At 41.7% G+C, this 23,801-nt stretch overlaps 1 protein-coding gene across 1 annotated transcript in view; it reads right to left on the bottom strand.

Moving 5' to 3' along the window:
- Positions 1-206: 206 nt before the first annotated feature.
- The window catches only part of LOC145410925 (uncharacterized), a 65,249-nt gene continuing 41,654 nt past the window's right edge, over positions 207-23,801 (bottom strand). The window contains exons 4-7 of the mRNA XM_080280968.1: positions 5,580-5,734; positions 4,725-4,814; positions 2,654-2,782; positions 207-793 (exon numbers count right to left, since the gene is read on the bottom strand). Coding sequence (XP_080137094.1) covers positions 610-793; positions 2,654-2,782; positions 4,725-4,814; positions 5,580-5,734 — 558 coding nt within the window. The 3' untranslated portion in view covers positions 207-609. The remainder of the gene's footprint in view (positions 794-2,653; positions 2,783-4,724; positions 4,815-5,579; positions 5,735-23,801) is intronic.

Genomic DNA, 23,801 nt, shown 5'->3' with positions numbered 1-23,801 from the left:
ACAACTGGGCTGTTTGGTTGTGCAGCTCAGATAGGGCGCTGGTTTGGTGGGAAGATGAAGTGTGGGTAGAGTGGGGGTGTGGTAGTAGGATGAGGGTAAAGGCTGGGTGTGGATGTGGTAGGAAGGTGAGGTGGGGGTATGGGTGTGGGTTTGGTAGAAAGGTGAGGTTGATGGTTGTGTGTAGGTGTGGGTAGTGGTGTGGGTGGGAGAGGAGGGAGGTGTGGCGGTGAAGGGGAAGGGGAGTAGTATTCATCACAAGTGAGTTGTTTGGTAGGGTGGCTCTGATAGGGTGCTGGTTTGGTAGGAAGGTGAAGTTGGGTGCCGAGTGTAGGTGCGTTTGGAGAAGGAAGATGGTGTTGAGGTCTGGCTATCGGTGTGGGTGTAGGAATGGGTATGGGTGGGGTAGGTGGGAGGTGTGGGCGCCATATAAGATGAAGACAGACCTGGTTTTGTATGGGATGGGTAGAAAGTAGCAGAGACTCTTGGCTGAATATGAGAAATAGTTTGACTGAAGGGAAAAGAAGCCGGGAGGGTATCATTCTCATGGGCGTTTAGGAAGGGCTGTTCAGGATTGGAGTAAGAGGAAGAAGAAGAAGAATAGGCGTGTCGTCAATTACATCGCGACTCGAGATGCCTCCTCTTGATTGTGAGAGCCATCAGTTTTCCCAGTGCCCCGCCCACTGCCATGGAGAGGATGAGGTAGATGTTCATGGTCATGGCAATCAGCATGAGCAGTGTGGACACTAGGTAGGTCAGCAGGTGTAGCAGTCCCGAGCATGCCAGGCACGTCCGTCTGAAACACCAAAATAATATCAGTAAATCAGGCACGTTCTTCTGAAACACCACAGTAATGTCAGCAAATCAAACAAGTCCGTCAGGAACACAAAGAACTGTAATGTCAGCAGATCAGGCAGGTCCCTCTGAAACCCCACAGTAATGTCAGCAGATCAGGCACGTCCGTCAGAAACACCACAGTAATGTCAGCAAATCAAACACGTCCTTCAGATACACCACAGTAATGTCAGCAAATCAGGCACGTCCGTTTGAAAAAAACACAGTAATGTCAGCAGATCAGGCACGTTCTTTATAAGCAACAGTAATATTATCAACATGCCAGCACACGCCAGGAACGTCACTCTGTAACACCAAAATGTCATTAAAATCCTTGCTATATTCTAGACTGTTTGGAAACAATAACGACATGCAGTATCATATTACTCCTTGCTAGGTGTTAGCTGCCATAATCAAGATGGTAAACATTAACCGTGCGTGAATAGAGGCAAAATGAAATGCTAAATATATATAAAATATACGTGTTTGCCCAAGTAGGGGTTAATCACTCTAACACCAAACGATTTCATTCAGCTTTTTTTTTTTCAACTCCATTATACAAGAAACTGATTAACACTATATATTGGGTAAATAAATTCATTTGACGGTAGCAAGAATGTACAAGTTTGCCTTCCACTGTCAGTAACTACATTCATATTACCTCTGTTACTGCTCTGCTCTTTGTCTAAATAATTTTCATTTATCTTCATTAATCCAATGTTTATATTATTACTATCTGTAGACGGTTTAAATAGTCTGGGGAAGAATTTTGGAACCGGCGGGATAAGACAGACTTCAATAGCGTTTCAACTACCAAAAATCCTTCCTAGGATAGATAGATAGATAGACATAGACAGAAATAGATAGATAGATAAATGGAGATAGATAGATTAGATAAATATATAGATAGATGGATGTCGTGTGGTGGTGGACTGATTAAAACCAAAAATCCGTCATCGGACTGAAGGATCGACTCCATTCACTCCACTCCCCTTTTCTTCCTCCAGCCTCCCCACTCCTACTCCCTCTCCTCTTTTCTTTGTAATGTCAGCTCCTTCTCTTCCTTCCCTCTGCTTTTGTGACTTGAATAAAACGCTTTGTGAGGTCTATGCAACAGAGGGCTTGCATATGAAATGATAATTGAAAAAGAATAGGCCTAATTTACTATTTATCTTTAAAATGCTCTCTCTCTCTCTCTCTCATGGATTTTTTTATATTGTTAACAAAGACTCTTTTCCAGTTTATCCATGAAGTGTTATTTTGTTCTCCATGTATGCTGTATATAGCCTATAGATGAGTGATAACCATGGACCCTGGGAATGAAAACCATGAGTGAAATGCTGCAACTAGCTTGGTAACTTGGTAGGAAACTCGACCACAAGTTAACAGAGTCAAAATCAAAGTTGAGACTCTCATACTGTTACAAATCTTAGTAAACATCTGAGGCTTCTTTTTCTCTTACAGCTGTTGGGAAGTAATTAGCTGGCTTTGGCACTTGGTTTAGCTTCAGTCCAAAGAAAACATCAGCCGTATCATGACATCCTCAGCATGGGGATTCCCCGAGAGAAAGCTTGGTGTCATTTGATTAATTGATTGCATTAATATACCGTACCAACCTGAGGGCATGTGAGGTGTGTTTGGTGGCGGTGATGCTGATGGTAGTGGTGTTGGTGGTGGTGGTGATATTGGCGATGGTGATGGTAATGGGGATAGTGATGATGATGATGATGGTGGTGGTGGTGTTAATACTGTCCGGAAGGTGTGTGAGGTGAGTTTGGTAGCGGTTGGTGGTGGTGGTGGTGGTGGTGCTGGTGGTACTGACCTGAAGGTAACTGAAGTGGGTTTGGTGGCGTTGAGGGGAGTGGAGGAGGTGGCATTAGGGAGGGAGTCTGGCTGGTGGAGGTGGAGGTGGTGGTGATCTTCGTGTAAGGCGTCATACCCTCGACGCTCGCTGTGGGCAGGGGCAAAGAGTCAGTGAGGAGAAATTACAAATGAGTTGGATGTGGCTGGGGAAACTAGATATTTAGCCATTTATTAACATTCTGGGGACTACCACTTAATTATTTTACGTAACTGACCTTAGGACAGAATGGAGCCCACAGAATGACTAAGCACCTGTGATTAAGAAACTATTGCCTGTTCCTGGTATCAACATGTTTCTATAACAGTTATCAAAGGTCGTTTGGTTAATTTCTTTTTGTCTCTTTAATATCAACCTTAGTTTGGTTGTGAAACGTACGGTAGTTGTATGAGTGAAGACAAACGTATAGATAACCAGTCTTACACACAACTTAAGATTAGGAGGGTTTATAAATACGCCCCTAGAAATCTCGAGATTCTGTTGGGTGCGCTGTACCTCAGTGGGTTTTAGCCAATCTTACTTCATGGTTACCACTCAGGAGGAGGATGGGGCAACGTTGGTGTTAAATTTTACAGCAAACCAATCAGAAAGTTAAAGAATATAAAAACGCCGCTTGCATTTTCGAACTCGAGGAAAGCGTTTTGTTATACGAATATGAAAAGCTACATGAGTGTGTCTGATCCTGGAAATGTCAAGTTAAATATACCGGTAATATATATAATTTTATTATTACGTATTGTTAGGCAGGGGAGAACAATGCAAAATAAAAATATGTAATTTCAAAATAGCTTTCTGCCTACAAAACTGACACGTCCAAAGTGCTTTTTCGTGAGGCCTTTGATGATGGAGAATAAATCCTGCCCAGTTCATATGACTAGTAAACCGTTATCTGAAATTAATTAAAAAAACACTTCATGGTCAGGGTTCTTTTCTCAGCAGCATATAATAATCAGGTGGTTAACAAGAATAAGATACCAAAGTGAGACCCTGTCCGCTAATGGAGTAATAGTAGCCCACCGTCAGTTATCAAGATCCCAGGACCTTTTCAGCCCGAGTACATCATTTTTATTTATTAACAGTATTTATATATCTACTTATTTATCTATCTTTATTTAATTATCTATCTATCTATATCTGTTGCCACTGCCATCCTATTTCTCAAAGTTTAGGAGAGTTTTTCAAACAGAATAAGTTGGTTGTATCCATCATTAATCCCTTCTCTACAAGAGAACTCATTAATCCCTTCACTACAAGAGAACTCATTAATCCTTTCACTACAAGAGAACACATTAATCCCTTCACTACAAGAGAACACATTAATCCCTTCACTACAAGAGAACACATTAATCCCTTCACTACAAGAGAACTCATTAATCCCTTCACTACAAGAGAACACATTAATCCCTTCACTACAAGAGAACACATTAATCCCTTCACTACAAGAGAACTCATTAATCCCTTCACTACAAAAGAACTGCTTTAAGCTGAATAAAATCGTCTGGAGATAGCAAAAATGAAACAAAAATACCTATTGGGAATGAAAAGGTTAACAGTATAAATAACAACCCTCAGTACAAAAGCATATATCTGTGAGGGGTGCTACAGCAATATGTACAGTTTGAATTTAATGTAAATTAAGACATCTGCTTTGTCTTGTGAGCAAAATTATTTAAATCCTTCAGTCTGCTGATGTCTTTATATATTAATTTTGCTAGATTAACAAGACGGTTGCCAGAGGGACGCCTTCACGTGGTAGCATCGACATAACCGGGTGGTGGAGCTCCCCAATTATTCAAACGTCCCTCTGCTTTCTCCTTGTCACCCGAATGGAGGATTTTGGATCTCGGAAAAAGAGCAGCTTTGGCCTGCGGTTCACCGGGTTCACCCTGAGATCAGCCTCAGGGTTCAACTACTACTTACTGCTCGTAAAACACTTTGACCTACACATGCGTCACTATCACTACAGATACTCCCTCTTTATGCGTACTTTGCCAGCATGAGGAAGGTTAATCTTACAGAGCAGGTCACTTACCCCGGCATATTAACACAGTGTTTACAGTCACATTTGAGTCGCGGTGTTGCCTGCTGCCCTCCCGTCGTGTACCGCGTCTCCAGCCACCATCTGCAACACACGGTATTACCAACACCTGCGACATGTTCTTAACATCTCCAGCCAATTCATTTAACAGCTTCAGCACACGCAACTCTGCCAATACGTAAAGCATATTTATTTGACATTCAAGACCAGTATTTAACAGTTAAATATAAGACCTCAAGGCCTCGATGTTTTATATATATATATATATATATATATATATATATATATATATATATATATATATATATATAAAAAAACACACACACACACACACACACACACACACACACAGTAACAAGACAAAGTGAGACACACAACACTTAAACATGCACTGTCTGCCTGATACATATCAATCTGTCTGTCTGTATCTATCTGTCTACCTGTGTCTTTATCTGGTTGTTTTTCAGTGTCTCTGTCTGTGTGTCTATCTATCTATCTGTCTATCTGTCTATCTAAGTCAGTCATTCAATCGATCAATCCATATCTGCAGTATTTATGTCTATTTGTTTTTGTATGCCTCTCTATCTCTGTTCATCAGCCAAACTATCTATCACAGTATCTCTGTCCAACCATCCATACACCCATCCATCCATCCATCCATCCAGCGAGCCATCCGTCCATCCATTCATCCAACCAACCCACCCACCAACCATCCATCTAACCAACCAACCAACCAGCAACCATCCATCCATCCATCCATCTATACTGTACATCCATCCAACCAACCATCCATCCATCCATCCATCTATACTGTACATCCATCCATCCATCCATCCATCCAGTACTCACAACAGAAGTCTCAGCAGCTCCAAGACTCCAGTAACGACGGCCAGGACGAAGCAAGCGAGAGTGAATGATGCCGGCGATGACGTGGTGAGTGGGGAGAGCAGCAGCACCTCACTCACCCCTCCGTGCAGCAGAGGCACGTGCAGCATCTCCAGCAGCTGTACGGGGGCGTGGAGAGGGTTAGGGGGGTGAACGAGAGGGGGATGAGGAAAAACACAACTCAGACACTGACCACAAAAACAAGTGTCACCAAAGTTTCAGATAAATCGTCTGTAAATTGCAAGACTATAAAAACCACCGGCTTGAGAGGATTAACTGCTATGAAAAAAGGTGGAGCCTGACATCGGGCCTCTCCAAGTCTCAGAGGGTATAATGTGGGCCTGGCCGTCCTACTGGCTGCCTCAGGGTCTTATTCAGCGTGAGAAGGACTTGAATATTTTGCCATGCATGATTTCGCAATGCCAAACACCTGGTGCACAGATGTAATTTGGGTGATTTTACTCGCCAAGTGGTGCGTGTGATGGACGAGAATGTATTTATGAGCAGTAATCTAAGTATGATGACTATGTTGCCTTTATTTAAGTTTGACCTAAAACTGCCATTTCTCCATCTTGGATGGTGCTTTGGAATAACAAATTGACACTTGCATATGATGCTAGTATCGGCGGAGTGCAGTGAAAAGGATGAAGAGCCATAGTTGTCTTTTGCTGCCACTGAACTACGTAAAGCAAGCTGCAGCAGAATGAAAATTTGGACCGAGTTAAGGTGAAAGAATTGCTTTATAGACGGGAAGACTGTGCACAGAAGTTGGGCTAATCATGTATGGCATCAAATTTCATTCGCAGTGCGGGAAACAAATATTTTGCCATATTCGTTTGTGCAATCCCCTGCTGACCCTAAAATGTAGCGCAGGTGAGTATATGAGCCAAGAAGTGACACTGACGGATGGGAGTAAATTTATAAGTAGTACACTAAATATTATTGCGGGACACCATGGCAGTTTCAAGATTTTTTTTTTTTTTCACCACACCAAATCTGTGACCTGGCACTAGATATTTCATGCCATCTTCAACCCCTGCAGCCCGAGGACGTCTCATATTTTATTTCTGCTATCTCCAGGCGATTTTATTTAGGACAGGAGAGACTTTCGGATCGGAGAATGTCAGATGGTGGTAGCAAGATAGCAGTGAATGCTGAAGGGGTTAATGAAGATTGTTTTAATCCCTTCATTACCAGATTCTCTCCTATCCTAAACTCAAGAAGAATAAATAAATAAAGAAATAAAGAATGAAAGAAAGAAATAACAGTCGCACGATGGTAGCAAAAATAAAAAGACATTAGCCAATACTGAAGGGGTTATTAGAGAATCTTTTTAACCTGTTCGTTACTAGCCGACTTTCCTAAGCGTAATAGAATCGCATGGCAGTCGTAGGAATAAAATATAAGACACCATGGTATTGAAAATGGTTAATGATTAAAACCTAGCATATCCACTTGTACAGTATGAAATTATAGTGATGATAATGACAAGGACGAAGCCAGTATTGATGGTGATGATGATGATGGTGATTATATGTTGAAGTGAGTGCAGGTGTGTTACAGATGTGATCACAACTCACACATGTTCACTGCATCACGTAAAGTAAGAGGCGGAGTTGTAAATAAGTACCAGGATCTTAAAGAGAGATCGGAAATGACTGATTATCAAAATTTTTAGAGTGACCTAGTTTCATCAGATGAAAACAAGCCGACTCCACCACCTTCAATTAACCTTCTGACTCCGATGACGTCTTTTTGTGATTAATCGTGCTGTCTCCCGGCGATTTGAATTCAGTGGGGGGGAGACCTCGTGCTGTCTATCTCTCCCTCTATTGTCAGACGCCTTAATCCCGTAAGGGGTGGCCACAAACAAATCGCCTCCATGTCACCATGTCCCCCTCCGTTTCGCTGTCCTCCCTCCAGCTCACACCCCCCTCTCTCATATACCTAAGGGGTTAATTAAGGTTATATGTAGCTCCTCCAATTCGATTAATCTCCTAAGCGTAAGTAAAATCGTCTGGAGGCAGCAAAATTAACTAAAAATATATATCCGACTGAATTAATATACTGTACACTCGCACCTCATCCCTCGGTCTTACTCTCCTTCCTTCTCCTTTCAGCCACCGAATTGCGGACATGTTTCCTCCTCTATGAATCCGTATGGTCTTCCCTCCTGTATTTTTGTCCCTGCTCAGTAACGACTCTACTTCCCACAACACGCCACCCTACCCCTCCTTCTCTCCCACATTATCTCTCCACCACGTCCTCGGTCTCCCTCTCCCTCTTCTTCCAACCACCAAAGTCCGAACAGCTTCCTCCATATGGTCCTCCTCCTTTTTTCTGTCCCTACTCAGTAACGACCCTACTTCCTACAACACACCAGCGTACCTTCATGTGGCACCTTCTCTCTCTCTCTCTCTCTCTCTCTCTCTCTCTCTCTCTCTCTCAACCACCGAGATGCGTACAGTTTGCTTTATTGTCACCCTTATATGCTATCCCTCCTCATCCACACCCGTCTGTACCCACAATGCTGTTAATGCCGTGGTGATAATGATACTAAGATTAAGACACACACACACACACACATACACACACACACACACGCACACGCACACGCACACACGCACACACGCACACGCACACACGCACACGCACGCACGCACGCACGCACACACACACACACACACACACACACACACACACACACACACACACACACACACACACACACACAGACGAGCTTTAACCATATTATGAGCAAGTATTAAAGCTAAATAAGGTAACATCACCGTCATCATGATAATCACCATCACGAGGAGGAGGAGGGGGAGGAGGAGGAGGAGGAGATGATCATGTTTTCATCTCTTCAGCCTAGGAAGCATCTCTCATAATGAAAGGGGTAATGAAGATTCCATCGAACCCCTAAAATTAGAAGACTCTCCTAAGCTGAATAAAATCGTCGGAGGGTCGTAAGATTAAAATAAAAATGTCATCTGGTTATAGAAATTCCTCACTTCAATCCCATGACACATTTATTTATTTATATTTATTTGTCTACTTATTAGTTATATCAGTGTGATTTCATTCATCTTAGGATATATTTTCTGACTGTAGGGGTAAGATAAAGCCTTCATTAACCCCTTCACCGTAACACATCCCCCTTTACTAGAAAAATCATCCAGTGGTAGGAGGAACTATAGGAAGACTGTGAGAAAAAACAATAGGTCCGCGGAGTGAAGGGGTAAGGGATTTGCAATGCTGGGTCAGGATAGAGTCTTAACAATAATTCCTCATCCTGAATTTTTTTGTATCGCCGAAAATATGCGTGAAAATAACCATGGAAAAAAAAAAAAAATAACCTGCCCTCAAGTCTCCACGACGCAGGTTAGAAAAGTGAAGTTCTTATGTTTTCCCTTTTCTACACCCAGCTTCCCCATCTCCCCCAGTCCTCCCACCCACGGTCTCATGAAGCCTACTTATTCATTCTGTGTCCGGCGGCCTTGCTTTTAGGTGTATGAGTTTTCGCTTCACCTTTTTTTTTTTCTGGGGGGGGAGGGGGGGGGGGCTTTGGCTGAGCGATGCCTCCGACTCTGATGAATAAAGATTGGGGAGCCCAGTGGCCAATGACTTCGATGTGTGTGTGTGTGTGTGTGTGTGTGTGTGTGTGTGTGTGTGTGTGTGTGTTGTTCTAGTGGGCACATACAGTTTTAAGAGAGAGAGAGAGAGAGGGTCGGCCCACTATAATTGACAGATGACGCAGAGTTTGCCGGCCAGGGTTTTATTATGGTACACACACACACACACACACACACACACACACACACACACACACACACACACACACACACACACACACACACACACACACACACACACCGCTAATGGACTCTAATTCAGGTTTTGAGCTTAGATTACCACAGCTGCCTCGTTCTCTCAGGCACTTGCACTAAAGAAAAATAATAAAGTAATAAAAATAATAGTAATGCTAATAGCAGCAACAGTAGTAGTAGTAGTAGTAGTAGTAGTAGTAGTAGTAGTAGTGGTGGTGGTGGTGGTGGTATTAGTAATAGCAGTAGTAGTAGTTTTAGTAGTTGTAGTAGATAAATTAATAAAAAACAGCATCCTTGCGTCATTGGAACATCACTACGAACTGTCACTATAATCATCCTATACTAGTCATTTTTTTTCATTTGACGAAACTGGGTCACATCCACAACTTGAATACTAACTCGTGATTGCATGACCTTAGATTAGCCTTAGTTATGAGGTAGGAATGCGCCTCCTTGGTTACTAACCAGATCAGTCCTCCAGTAAGATTGCACATGGCCGTCAGCTGGTCTGGATGGGAGTAAGGATCTTTGTCAGGTTAGCATTAACGCACTAATTTTTCCATAGCCCGATAGATAGAGACAGACAGACAGATAGATAGACAGGGAGAGGGATGAGTACCTTTTGTGTCTTGGTAGAAAGGGAAAAAAACGGATCGTCGTGTATCATTGAAAATACACACATCATACGTACACTTTCAAAATAAAATACAAAGGCAGTGACGCAATCAAGACTATCAATCACAAATCAGCAGTGAAAGTCTGAAATCAAAAGGGAAGAAAGACGCTGCAACGTAGCGAAGCGAAAGCAAAAACTGGAATGATTATGAGAGCTAAATTTCGAAATAGCTGACAAATTACATAATAACTGAAAAAAATATAACTTTCATCAAAACAACAGACGGAGAAGTAAAATCAAGAGGAAAAAAAAAATCCCCCTACGTCATGTGGCGAGCAACAACGACAAAAACAAGACATTAAACTCTCTCTCTCTCTCTCTCTCTCTCTCCCCCCAAATATACATAATGTCGCTCTCAAACGGCACTACCTTGTCGATAACTGTAATAAAATCTGTACAATATCGCTAGAATATTGATCAAGCTCTCCGAATACATAATAATATTTCATACAATCCCGAGAATGTGCCTAAAATATGGTAAAATGTATAATATCGCTCTAAAATTGGCAGAGTCCCTAGAATATCATTAACGTAGACAAATTCTTCAAAATTCCTATAAATATATTGAGAAGTATCATGATTATTACTGTATTACTGATAAATCTCTATAATATCGCTCAACTATTGATGAAGTGTCGCTAAATTATGTATAAAATTTCTACAGTATCACTAAATTCTTCACAAATCTCTATATCGTTAATTTCACACCACCAGAGCGTTAAAAAAATGTATATATATCTTTAATGAAGTAAACGCTATACTGGCAGCATCCTTGCTTGCTTGGCGCTCTGAATGCTGACTGTGATCTAAAATGCTTGTCAATTACGTCTAGCGGTGATTTAGCTCCTTGAATCAGTGTTATTTTTAAACCCTTCTCTCCGATAACTTTTTTTTTCTACTACCTCTAGACGTTTTTATTCACCTTAGGAATTAATTTTATTGAAGGGTTTATTTACTGCAATATCAATCCCCTCCGTATCGAAAAAACCTCCTCTGAGCCCAATAAAATCGTGTGGATAAAAGAGCAAGAATGAAATCGGAAATACTTCATCGGTATTGAAGGGGTTATCCCCTTCCCTACCACGAATTCTGTCAGCTTTCATGCATACTTCCGCCGGGCAATATTTTCAGCTTAGGAGACTGAATGTGGTAGTAAGGATGTGTGTGTGTGTGTGTGTGTGTGTGTGTGTGTGTGTGTGTGTGTGTGTGTGTGTGTGTGTGTGTGTGTGTGAGAGAGAGAGAGAGAGAGAGAGAGAGAGAGAGAGAGAGAGAGAGAGAGGTGAGGGGGTAATTGAAGTTTACTGTATTGTACGTGTAACTTCCTCCAGTTCAGTGAGTTTCCCATAAGATGAAATAAATCGCTTGGAGGTAGCAAGAATGAACATAGGTTGCTTTCCCAGCATGAGGGTGTTGCCTCTTTGTGTCAATATTTTCCTGCTCCCCCGCCTTCCTGCCAGCCAACCTCGCTTCCTACCTGCCTGCTTTCATACATATACATACATACATAGGCACAGGCTGCATTCATACATACATATGCACAGGCTACTTACATACATACACACATACAGACATGCATACATACATGCATACACAGGCTCCATACATATAAACATTCATGAATGCACAGGCTGCATACATACATACATACATACATACGTACATGCATGCATACACAGGCTACATACATATACATACATACATGCATGCACAGGCTATATACATACATACATGCATGCACAGGCTATATACATACATACATACAATCCCTCCCTAATGAACATACCTGCATCCGTACCTGCTGATTTCCTCAGTCGCTGTGTGTGTGTGTGTGTGTGTGTGTGTGTACCGTACAACTGCCTGCTCTGTTTGCCTATTATTTCCGTCGTTTCCTGCCTGTTAATTTCCTTTCCTAACTCTTTACCTACCTACTTATCTGCCTTTGAGGTATTTCCCGTGTATTACCTTGATATTGTTTTCCTACTTTGTGCTTGTGTTACCCTGTTTGTAGATCCTATTCACTACCAAGTACTCGGGAAATGGGGTTCTTGATGATGATGATGACGATGATGGTCCGGTCGATACGATTTTCTGGCTCTTTCTCGCGATGTATAATTCAGGTCAAAGATTCCTTCCCACTGCCACGAACCCACGTCGGAACCTAATGAGATGTTGCTAAATAATGTGGTTTTTAATCTCATTTTATTATTTCAGAGCCCCAGAAAAGCAAAGGACATTAAGTTAAATAATAATAAGTGATAATTAAATGGGTCGTAATTTAGGTTCATTTTTCGTAGCCCCAAAGGTGTAAAGAATGTCTGACAGTTAATGAGATCTTGCTGAAATAGCCAACGATAACAACATGGACTGGAATCACACTTTATAACTTGCAGCCTCTTAAGTGTAAGAGAATTTATACATCAGAAATCATTTGCTTACCCACACATTTTGACTACTTCATGTATTTAACTTTTTGACGATGGTAGGCCGCTGTCTTTGTTAAATCGTTTGGCGGTAGCAAAAATAAAACATATATTATTTTGTTCTACGCTATGAAAAGACTGCTGGCGACCGTATGAAAAACGTAGACGATGAGAGGCTAGTCCTGAGCTACATAACATCATTTGGCGGCAGCAAGATCTGATGAGTGACGAATAAGCGCGTCTTGAGAGGATTAGTTGTGGGTGACGTCTTTTTTTCTCCAATTCATTCGTGATACTGCCTGGCAATTTGAATAAACTTAGGAGAGACTTTTCGAACTGAAGAGGTTAGGTATAGCCTTGACAGATCCTATAACTAGATACCTCCCTTAAGCTAAATAAACTCGTCTGGTAATGGCCTGATTAAACTACGGAAAAATAAAAAGGAGGTCCGTTCCTTGAGGCCTAGCAGTCCTCCCCCGCACCAGCAACAGGTGGTACACACTCCCTGACTTAATCACTTATCTCTTTCACAATGTTGCTGTTGTGGTTACAGGCTCATCTGTACGTGAATCCGGTGGATTGCAGACTGAAGTTACTCTTCTCCTTCAGTCCGCCATCCTCCTTTGGAGGAAAATGAAGAATGTTGTGAAGGCAGGCAGCAGTGGACTGGTAATATCGGTGCCATTATGTGAAGGCGTCCCTTTCGCGCACCCATCTTTCACCATAGCGACGTCTTTTATTTTTTCCCCTGGAGAGGAGCACCCTTAAGCGGTGACACTGACATAGGTGGACGGCTTCGTTGCCTGGTTACGCAAACACCCCTCAAGTCTCATCCTATCTCCTGATAGAGGGACGGTGTGCTGCAGGAGGGGGCAATTTCAACTTGCATTCTTTTGTGTTCACATTCTGATGAACTTGGGTCGTAACTACTACTACCACCAAACGATAATTTTTCAGTTTATGAGAGATTTTTCTTATTGGCGAGGTTATGTGCGTCACATTAACACCCTGAATAGGAGAGGGCATTCGCACATCGTACAATAATCTTCACTGTATAGAATAAGTTGAATTATGTTTCCTGTGCACCATTTTCTCCTAGCTCCATTCTTAGGTGGGAAATAAGGTGATGATGATGATGATAATTATGATGATGATGAGGAGGAGGAGGAGGAGATGTACATCTGTTCTGCCTGGCTACCTTACATGTATTTCGTAGTGACCTCTTGAATTCCGATGCCAGGTGAGAGCAAGCAGAACACAGAGTCACGTATTCTTACACCCGGCTCACTGTTACACCCGCCACCGACTGATTTACCTTTCCTGTTATCCATTGTCTCTCATTATTGAGCAATATATTCTTGTCAGCTTTTTCCTAGTAATATATTCATGCCAGCCTTTTTCCTGCCACCCTTCCTGACTGCTTTCCCACTATATCGTTTAATCCTACTTTTGTCGTGATGGCTTCCCTTTTCTTTTATAACCATCCAACAATCTTCATCATTAACACTTTGTGCTTTAAATTTGTCTTCCTTTAGTGGATTTGTTTTGACTTGACAGAACATTTGAATACTATATCTTGGTTGCTTGAAATGCGAGGAACTTTAGTTAGTAGGTAGGAATTTTTCTCCTTGGTTAATAGTCATATCAACCCTTAGATCTGACTACACCTGGCTCCCATCTAAACTGGAGGGGGTTAGGGATCTTCGTTAGGTTAGAAAAAATGAGCTATACCTCACCTGTGTTTGGCGTCGACCAGGTGAGAACACTTGAGAGTCAATTACTAAACCCACCTCAGCGTTGCAGCCACCACCACACCACCACCTCATCATACCACAGTTGACGTTAAAGGCACGATCACTCCACATACCAAACCATTTTTCAACACACTAGGATCCTTTCTTAGCACGCACTGGATGCCCGTATTTTTATTCGTATTCATTTCTGGTAATGCTTTCCCTTTTTATACATAAGGAAAATACTCTGGTTGCTGAGAACTTCCTTAGGTCAATCGAAATGCCTTACTATTTTTATTAGCACGTACTGAAAGCTAATGTTTACATTGTTTGGGCTTTATTGTAATATTTTTCACTTTTACATTGGTTTGATAGGTGAGTTACTGGGAGAATTTCACTAAGCTTTAATTCTACATATCATTCTTCAACGTACCTTATTATTATTATTTTTTTTAATCACTAGGATTATTCAAGCACGTACTGAATATTATCTCTCTCTCTCTCTCTCTCTCTCTCTCTCTCTCTCTCTCTCTCTTTCTCTTTCCCTTTTTACCAAGACACTTTTTCATAACGTATAGACAGTTATTACTTACATTCGCTGTGGTTCGGAGTAAGATTTTCCTTTATATTTAGCAGGAAATATTGATAAAAATTATTACGAATACACTTCCGTTGCCTTTAAATGCACCAACGATCAACCCCCATAATCTCACTCTTTTTTTTTTTTTTTTTTAATACTCTTGACGGGACCTGTTTTCAACACGGTAAAAAACATAGTAGGAAGCATTACCAGCCCGGACATAGGAGCCTGCATTCATTTTTTTCTGTTTTCTTCTTTTTTCACTAGGAAGCTGTCGAGCACGCCCTGGAGCTTTAATTTCCATGTTTTTTTTTTGTTTTTTTTTTTTGACACCAAGCACACACTGATCATCGAGAAAATTTTGCTTTTTTTTTTCTTCAGTACCTCATATATGCGGTTGGTAATGACGCTTTGTGTGTGTGTGTGTGTGTGTGTGTGTGTGTGTGTGTGTGTGTGTGTCTGTGTGTGGGCAGAGTAATAAATCTCCACCATATATCTACACCCATAATTGTGTCGTCCTAGTCACAATAATGGTGTAACTTGGCCTAAAATCGCCACTCCTCCATCTTGAATGCCGAGTTGAAACAATAGAGCAACTCTGGAATATGCTGCTAGTCACGAAGAAGTACTTTGGAAAGGATTTAACGCCGTAGAACTTTCTCTGCCACTGAGCTACGTGAAATAAGCTGCATATGGACGAAATTCTGGGCCAAATGAAGGTGAAAGAACTATAGACAAAGGAAAGTAAGAAGGCGAGCGCTCACAGCCAGAGACGTGCTAGAGAAGTATTCATAAAAGATCTTAAACAATATTCCAATAAGTAAACCACCACAGAAGAGAAGTATTATCAGATTTCTCATTTATTTATTTATCTTTTTACTCAAGTGTTTATTCTAGTTTCTGTCGCTCTAGTTTGAAGTTTTTGGTAACTGTATTAGTGAAGGTAGAAGTATATTTGCCAAGTCATATTATACTTTGCATAAGATCAAGAAAGTCTGTAAATACGGCTTCTGCGCATCTCTCTCTCACACACACACACACACACACACACACACACACACACACACACACACACGCACGCACGCACGCACGCGCACGCACGCACGCACGCACGCACGCACGCACGCACGCACGCACGCACGCACGCACACACACACACACACACACACACACACACACACACACACACACACACACACACACACACACACACACACACACACACACACACACACACACACACACACACACACACACACACACACACACCTTGGGAAAAACCACAGCAGTTGGAGGAGGCTTGGGGAACCGGTACAGGAACATCAAACCCAACTTTTTCCCACTTCTTTGACCCTTGACCTCGGGACGCAGACAAGGAAATTTCCACAACCCCTTCCTTAACCCTCTGAATCCCGTAACGTCATTTTGAAAAGTTAATTAAAGCTGTTTCTTGACTATTTAACTGGACTAAACAAGGATCTCTCTCAGTAAGTGTTAATGAAGGCTATTATCTAAGCTCTCGCAGTTTGAAAATCTAGCCATGATGTGAGTAAAATCCTTTGACGGGAACTAACTTAGAAAGTCATTTAAATCATGGGACTGAAATTGTAAAAAATAAATAAAATAAGGACCTAAGTTTCATTTTATTCTTACTGCCTCCAGACGATTTTTTTTTTTTTTTTTTAATACGGGAGAGCGCCCAGCTGACGAAAGATATGTTGAAGGTGTAAGTGGATCCTGGCTACACTTAACTCTCCCAATTCGAAAAAGTGTCTAGTAATTTGACTAAAATTGTTCCAATCTTTTTTTTTTCCTAAGTTCGCCCAAAATTGCCGTCTGTTCATCTTCTGTGCTGATTTGTAGCAAGAGATTAACGATTGAGTATGGGGCCGTTCTCGAAAAAGCGTTCCGGAAAGAATGTAGCCATAACTCTCTCTCTCTCTCTCTCTCTCTCTCTCTCTCTCTCTCTCTCTCTCACACACACACACACACACACACACTTTCAAAGCACATCTTCGTGACTGGTATTATATTCTAGAGTACTGTAACCTAGCATTCAAGACGGAAGGGTAAGAATTTTAGGCCAAGTTAAACTGAACGGAATATGGCAACCAGAGTGAGATTGAAAACCCTTTGTTTTGCTGCTCCGGGATTTCTTAGGCTGAATGAAATCGTCTGGGGATTATGAAATCAAATACAAAGTTCATGTATTAACTTCCTAGAGATGCTACAGGCTGCTTTACTCTTGCTGACGGAAAACTACTACCTCTCCATATCGATTACTGAGCTGTCATGGAGGTATATTGTTAGCCATGAAGGTATTGCAAGGAAACGATGCATGGGGGTAGTACTCTCATATTCTGGCATTAAATAACCGATAATTGACTAAAAAGGCACGGGAATCTATAGAGGATTCGCTCAAACTGACTATAATATTGTGCACTACTGACTAAAAGGAAACATGATGGATTATAGTATGGGTCGTGGAACAGTTTGAGGATTTGAATTTCGTTAGAAGAGTCGAACAGCTAAGACGGTGGCGGAGCTTCCCAAAGATTCTGCTAATGCCATCACATCAGCCCTCAGCGAGACAACACTTGTATGTCTCAGTATGAACGGTTCGGCGTTAGTACATATGTGATGGCATGTGAAGGTGTGTGGCTGTATAGAGGATATGATTGCGTTCATCTTCACCATAACATGTTCTCAGTTTCAACACACACACACACACACACACACACACACACACACACACACACACACACACACACACACACACACACAATGACAGGCACACGCGCGTCGAGGCCACCCTCTGCACAAACGGTACATTGCTATTGCGGAAGGGAAAGGCCGTGAAACACACACACATACACACACACACACACACAAGAACATATGTCATATTAATGACAGGCTTAACACGCCATTACACACAATTACACAAGCTCTCTCTCTCTCTCTCACACACACACACACATACACACACACACACACACACACACACACACACACACACACACACACACACACACACACACACACACACACACACACACTATCACCACGACCCCACCTTACCCACATGATCACCAGCACAAAATTCCACTCTCCCACAATCACATCCTTACTCACCACATACCCACACCAGTACCCTCACATACCTACACCCACACCCACCCTCACACCCCAGACACTTGCCCAGGATATCAGTGAGACAGGTTAATGATAAGACAGGATGCAGTGTCTCGCAACTATCCCATTAGGTAGGTGGGCTATACGCAAACCCCCAACCTCACAAATGCCCCAGTATCCACACCCACATCAACATCCCCCCCCCCCAACATCCACACCCCCACGCCTGCATCCACAAACCAACATCCACACCAAGGGCCGAACACCCTCACGTACACCCACGCTGGCAGCAACATCCACACCCATATACACCCGACACCCATCCCCGAGCTATATTATTTCACCCTAACTTGGCGGAGATTTTTGTCCTTGTGCAGCTTATTTCCCCGCAGCTCAGTGGCAGAAAATAATACTACGATCTACATCCTCTCCATAACACTTCTTTAGCGCTGTGCTCCTGTGTCTTTTTACAGTTCAGCATTGAAGATGGAGAGATGTCATAAGTTTTAGGCCAAGTTAATGTGACCGAAGTATAGTGATATGGAAGAATAGGATGAAGTGTCTGGTAAATATCCCGTTAGGTTAGGCTGACAACACCATTCACATGAGCCAAAACTCTTAGTCAGTCCCTAAGGGATATAAAGAAGAACAGGTTCCAATAACAGATTACTATTAACAGGATATATTTGTACCTTTTCATTTTAATATCCACGCCGTTTGAGAAGTGTGTCGTCTTTACCAAGGAGCTTAGCCAAGTTCCAAGGTAAACAAGTCTTCATAGCAGTATACTGTAATTAGAAATAGTTTCGTTTTTCGTACTGGATGTTGAAATTACTAAGGGTTTCAGCCAATTTCCAGATTTTTTTTTTTTGTCTCAATATCAGTTTACTATTTTTTTTTTTTTTACTTTTTCATTTCCATATTCAGTCTAACTTGGTTGTTCATTGTATGGTTGGTGTGTGAGGGGAAACAAACTAATTACCTTATCAGAAATAATTTTTTGTATCTCTTCCCTTCAACATTCATTCTAGTTTGGATGTGAAATGTACAGTACCGTAGCTATATTAGTGAAGGCAGTTTTTTTCATAACTCTCTTCGTATATTTTCACATCAGCATTCATTCTGCTTATATAAATAAAAACAAAAGAAGAAGAGAATAGGATAAGCAAGTAATGATTTTCGATTTGTTTTCATTTCAACAAACTCTACATTCCACTTCGCTTACGTAGTGAAGACAAAACTGTATCAGAAATAGCTTTGTCTTTCGCATCATTTTCACTTCAGCATCCTCTCTGCTTTAGCTGTGAAGTATATGGAAATTATAAGAGTGAAGACAATGAATAATGAAGCAATATTATACACGACATCGGCTCCGAGAAGTTTGTAAATATGAAGCCAGGTATCATAACGGGTCTGCTCTGCCCTGGGGGAGGACTTTCACTTTTTGTTGGTTTCCTGCTGGCGTGTGTGTGTGTGTGTGTGTGTGTGTGTGTGTGTGTGTGTGTGTGTGTGGTGATGTGTGTTGAGGGAGGGGGAGTGTGTTATTTTGTGTTTGTTTTTTAGTGCTTTGTGTGTGTGTGTGTGTGTGTGTGTGTGTGTGTGTGTGTGGTGAGGGAGGGGGAGTGTGTTATTTTGTGTTTGTTTTTTAGTGCTTTGTGTGTGTGTGTGTGTGTGTGTGTGTGTGTGTGTGTGTGTGTGTGTGTGTGTTTGTTTTCAGAATAGCCGAGATACAGATTGGCAGACAGACTTAAGAGACACGAGAGAAAATATATATTTGTGGCTTCTATATACAACAGAGAGAGAGAGACATATAGACATAGATAGACTTATATTTATCAGGCTCAGACTTTATACAAAGTATGGAGCACTCCTCCCGATTTTAGTACACAGTATAGTGTATCCTAGGGTTATCAATACAACTTACCTAAAAATATTAATTACAGACTTGACGAATAATGCTACTTTGTACTGAATGACATAGCTATTACTTTGTAATAATTGTGCTAACTTACATCTACTGGGGTTATTTCTGTAATACATTGATATATACCTAAGCCTCAATGCTGTGATGTCATCATTAGTACACTCAAATAATGCATGATACTCGTCTCCAAGGATATTATCATTACATTTATTGCAGAACCTTTCTTCTCTAGGAGTTCTGTTGAACCTACCTGTTACAATGGGTAATCTGTGATTATTAGTTCTGAATTTACATAGGTTAGTCCTGTGCTGTTTTGGTAATTTTACTAGATAACTTTCGAAGACAAATCTATCTTTATGAGAAACATACATGCTACGTGATGATTTACTATTCATTACTGACTGCCATTCAGTGATCCACTGGTCCTTAACCTTTCTCTCAAAAGCAAGTTTCAACCATACACGATTATTAACTTCTTGGCCCAACCATACAGTATGCCTGACATACCTGAATTATTCAACACAGTTTTTATATAGTTCAGCCACTGTGATTTGAAACTGTTTTCATTATACAGTTTGTAAAGACACTGATACATTACAAAACAAAGTTTATCTTGTTTACCAGTAATTATGCTTGACCAATAATTCAACATTCTGCCTTTAACATGCGTACTGATAGGCTATTTACCCAACTCCCCATAAATCATGGCATTGCATGTGGTTTTACGAACATTAATTATATGTTTCAGGAATGTAACATGTACCTTGTCTATATGCTTAATACATCTGTTTCCCCAAACCTCACAGCCATATGTAATGATCGGTAATACCATGGAGAGAGAGAGGGAGAGAGAGAGAGGAACATAGACAGATACACTTTGCCAAAGAGGAGTTTTCAGTATTTCCAGTACTTGGCAGTGAAACACCAAAATAGTTATTATCCATTAGAAGTCCTTATCAGAGAGAGAGAGAGAGAGAGAGAGAGAGGGAGGGGGGAAATACAGTAATGCAGACCTAATCAACGCGTGCAACCTCCTCGCTCCGGAATTAAACTACAGTTCATTCACCCCTGTAATGTTTTTCTCTCTCTCTCTCTCTCTCCATCTATATATTTATCTGTCTGTCTTTCTCTTATTCGCCAAACATTCTTTTTTATCAGTAACATATACAGTATATGGACAGTTATCTTTTTATTCCTCATCTTTATTCTTACCTTTCGTGTTTATTTTTTAGCATAAACAGGCATCATTTTATATTACTGACTTTTTCAATTTTGGCAACCATGTTTCTGCTTTTTCCTTTTATCTGATACTTGCGCACGTAAAAATTTCTCTATTTTATCGACATTTCACGTCTGCTTGCTACGAAAATACTCCCAGTAGTCTCTCTCTCTCTCTCTCTCTCTCTCTCTCTCTCTCTCTCTCTCTCTCTCTCTCTCTCTCTCTCCCGACCTTCACGCTTTCTCCACCCACACACTCACTCGCAGCCTCACGTTTCGCAGTATCTTTTATGTATTTATTTATTTTATATCAACCCTTTCAGTACGAGTAAGTCTTCTAATTTATTCTGACTACAGCCAAACGATTTATTCATCTTCAAGGAGTTAGATTATTATTATTATTATTATTATTATTATTATTATTATTATTAATCTCCTCACTAGAAAAGGTTGCCCCTAAGATGCATAAAACTGTATGGAGGGAATAAGAAAAAATACCTAAAGATTTCATCAAATTGAAAGTATTTTGGCAGTTACATTTAACTTATGTGATAGGTGGTGGCGACCATCATCCACTCACTTGATTTAGTGCTGCCTACTTCTTCCTCCACTTTTCTCTTTCTCTTTCTGTGTCTGTCCCCTTCTCTTCCTAATTCTTCCATCTTTCCTGTCACTTTTTCTTACTTTTCTTTCCTTTTCTGGTGGCTTTTACATTGAGTGACAAGCCAAATGGTTTCCTGTAAGTTAGGAAACCATTTACAATGCTGGGTGGTAACCATATAACCAACACATACGTGTTCCTAATGTGTCAACAGATGGATTGGCGGAGGGTTAGTGCCTCCTCCCTGTAAAACAACTTAAAGTCAAACGGCCAACCCTTACGGGATTGTGGCGTCTGGCTATAGATAGATAAATAGATATTTAATTCATGCAACGAGAGGTCTGCCCATGTAGTAATAAAATCGTCCTGCGATCTCAAAATACTGAAAGATTTAACAGTGAGTAGCATGAGAAAATTCGGAACAAGCAAATTCATGAGTAAAATGTAACTTCCATGTCAGGTATAATTTTTTGTAATGTACAGTCATTACAGATGTAGAAGTGCTGTAGCGGCATTAATGTGTGTGCGTGCGTGTGTGTGTGTGTGTGTGTGTGTGTGTGTGTGTGTGTGTGTGTGTGTGTGTGTGTGTGTGTGTGTGCTTGTTTTGGTTAAACTGACGTGTTTACGTTGCAAATGTGTGTGTGTGTTTTGTTTGTTTGTTCGTGTGTGTGTATCTAAAAGAGAGAGAGAGAGAGAGAGAGAGAGAGAGAGAGAGAGAGAGAGAGAGAGAGAGTCTCTGTACCTATATAGGCATGTTTGTGTGCGTGTACTATATAGGCATGTTTGTGTGCTTCGTGTGTATTTGTGAGGGTTTGTGGATGTTGTGTGTATGTAGGTGTCCGTATGTACGCACACGCGCATGTATCTGTGAATGTTTATGTGTGTATCTGTGAGCGCGCGCACGTGTCTGTGTAGTGTGTGTATGAGTGTGTAGTGTGTGTATGAGTGTGTGTGTGCATGTGTGTGAACGCACGTGTGTGTATTTATCCATGTGTAAGCGTTTGCATATGTCTGTATGTATGTGATATGTATTTGTGTTTTTTTAGTGTATGTGCATGTTTGGGTGTGTATGTGTATGTGCATTTGATTGTATGTGTACGCTCATATTTGTGTGTATGTGTACGTGCATGTTTGTGTGTATGTGAGTGTGTGCAAGAGAGAGAGAGAGAGAGAGAGAGAGAGAGAGAGAGAGAGAGAGAGAGATCACAACCACAGGTGTTCCGAGACCAACTGCAGGCTATCTCTTCCACCCTCCACTTAACCACTTAAACCTCCACCCCACTCCATCCTCCCTCCTCACTCCATCCTCCCTCCTCACTCCATCCTCCCTCCTCACTCCATCCTCCCCCTCCACTCCCTCCTCCCTCCTCACTCCATCCTCCCCCTCCACTCCATCCTCTCTCCTCACTCCATCCTCCCCCTCCACTCCATCCTCCCCCTCCACTCCATCCTCCCTCCTCACTCCATCCTCCCTCTCCACTCCATCCTCCCTGCTCATTATTCCCTCACTCCATATTCCACCTTCCCAACCCACCCCCACCCAACCCTCCACATATCCTCATAATTATCTGTCTGTCTGTCTGTCTGTCTGTCTGTCTCTCTCACACACACACACACACACACACACACACACACACACACACACACACACACACACACACACACACACACACACACACACACACACACACACACACACACACACACACACACACACACACACACACACACACACACACACACACACACACACACACACACACACACACACACACACACACACACACACACACACACACACACCGCTCGCTGGTGCAGTGGTAACGCCCTCGCTTGCCAACTGGTGGACGGGAGTTCGCGCCTCGCTCAGGTTGCGAAAAGTTTCACTGACGAAGTGGGTGGTTACTGTCCCCCTTGAGCAAGGGGACGGGTGTGTGCGTGTGTGAAGGTCACAGCCTTGCCCTTAGATCGGACTATATGAGCTCTCAGCTCCCTTCCGGGAGGGTAAATAGCTGACGATCACGACCATCAAGTGACCCTGACCGACCCGGTGAATTACACACACACAC

The sequence above is a fragment of the Coenobita brevimanus genome, chromosome 87 (genome assembly GCF_032717465.1).
Source record: "Coenobita brevimanus isolate Jiangsu-jjx chromosome 87, ASM3271746v2, whole genome shotgun sequence".
In the NCBI taxonomy this organism is placed as follows: Eukaryota; Metazoa; Arthropoda; class Malacostraca; order Decapoda; family Coenobitidae; genus Coenobita; species Coenobita brevimanus.
This window is presented reverse-complemented; position numbering and strand designations above follow the sequence as displayed.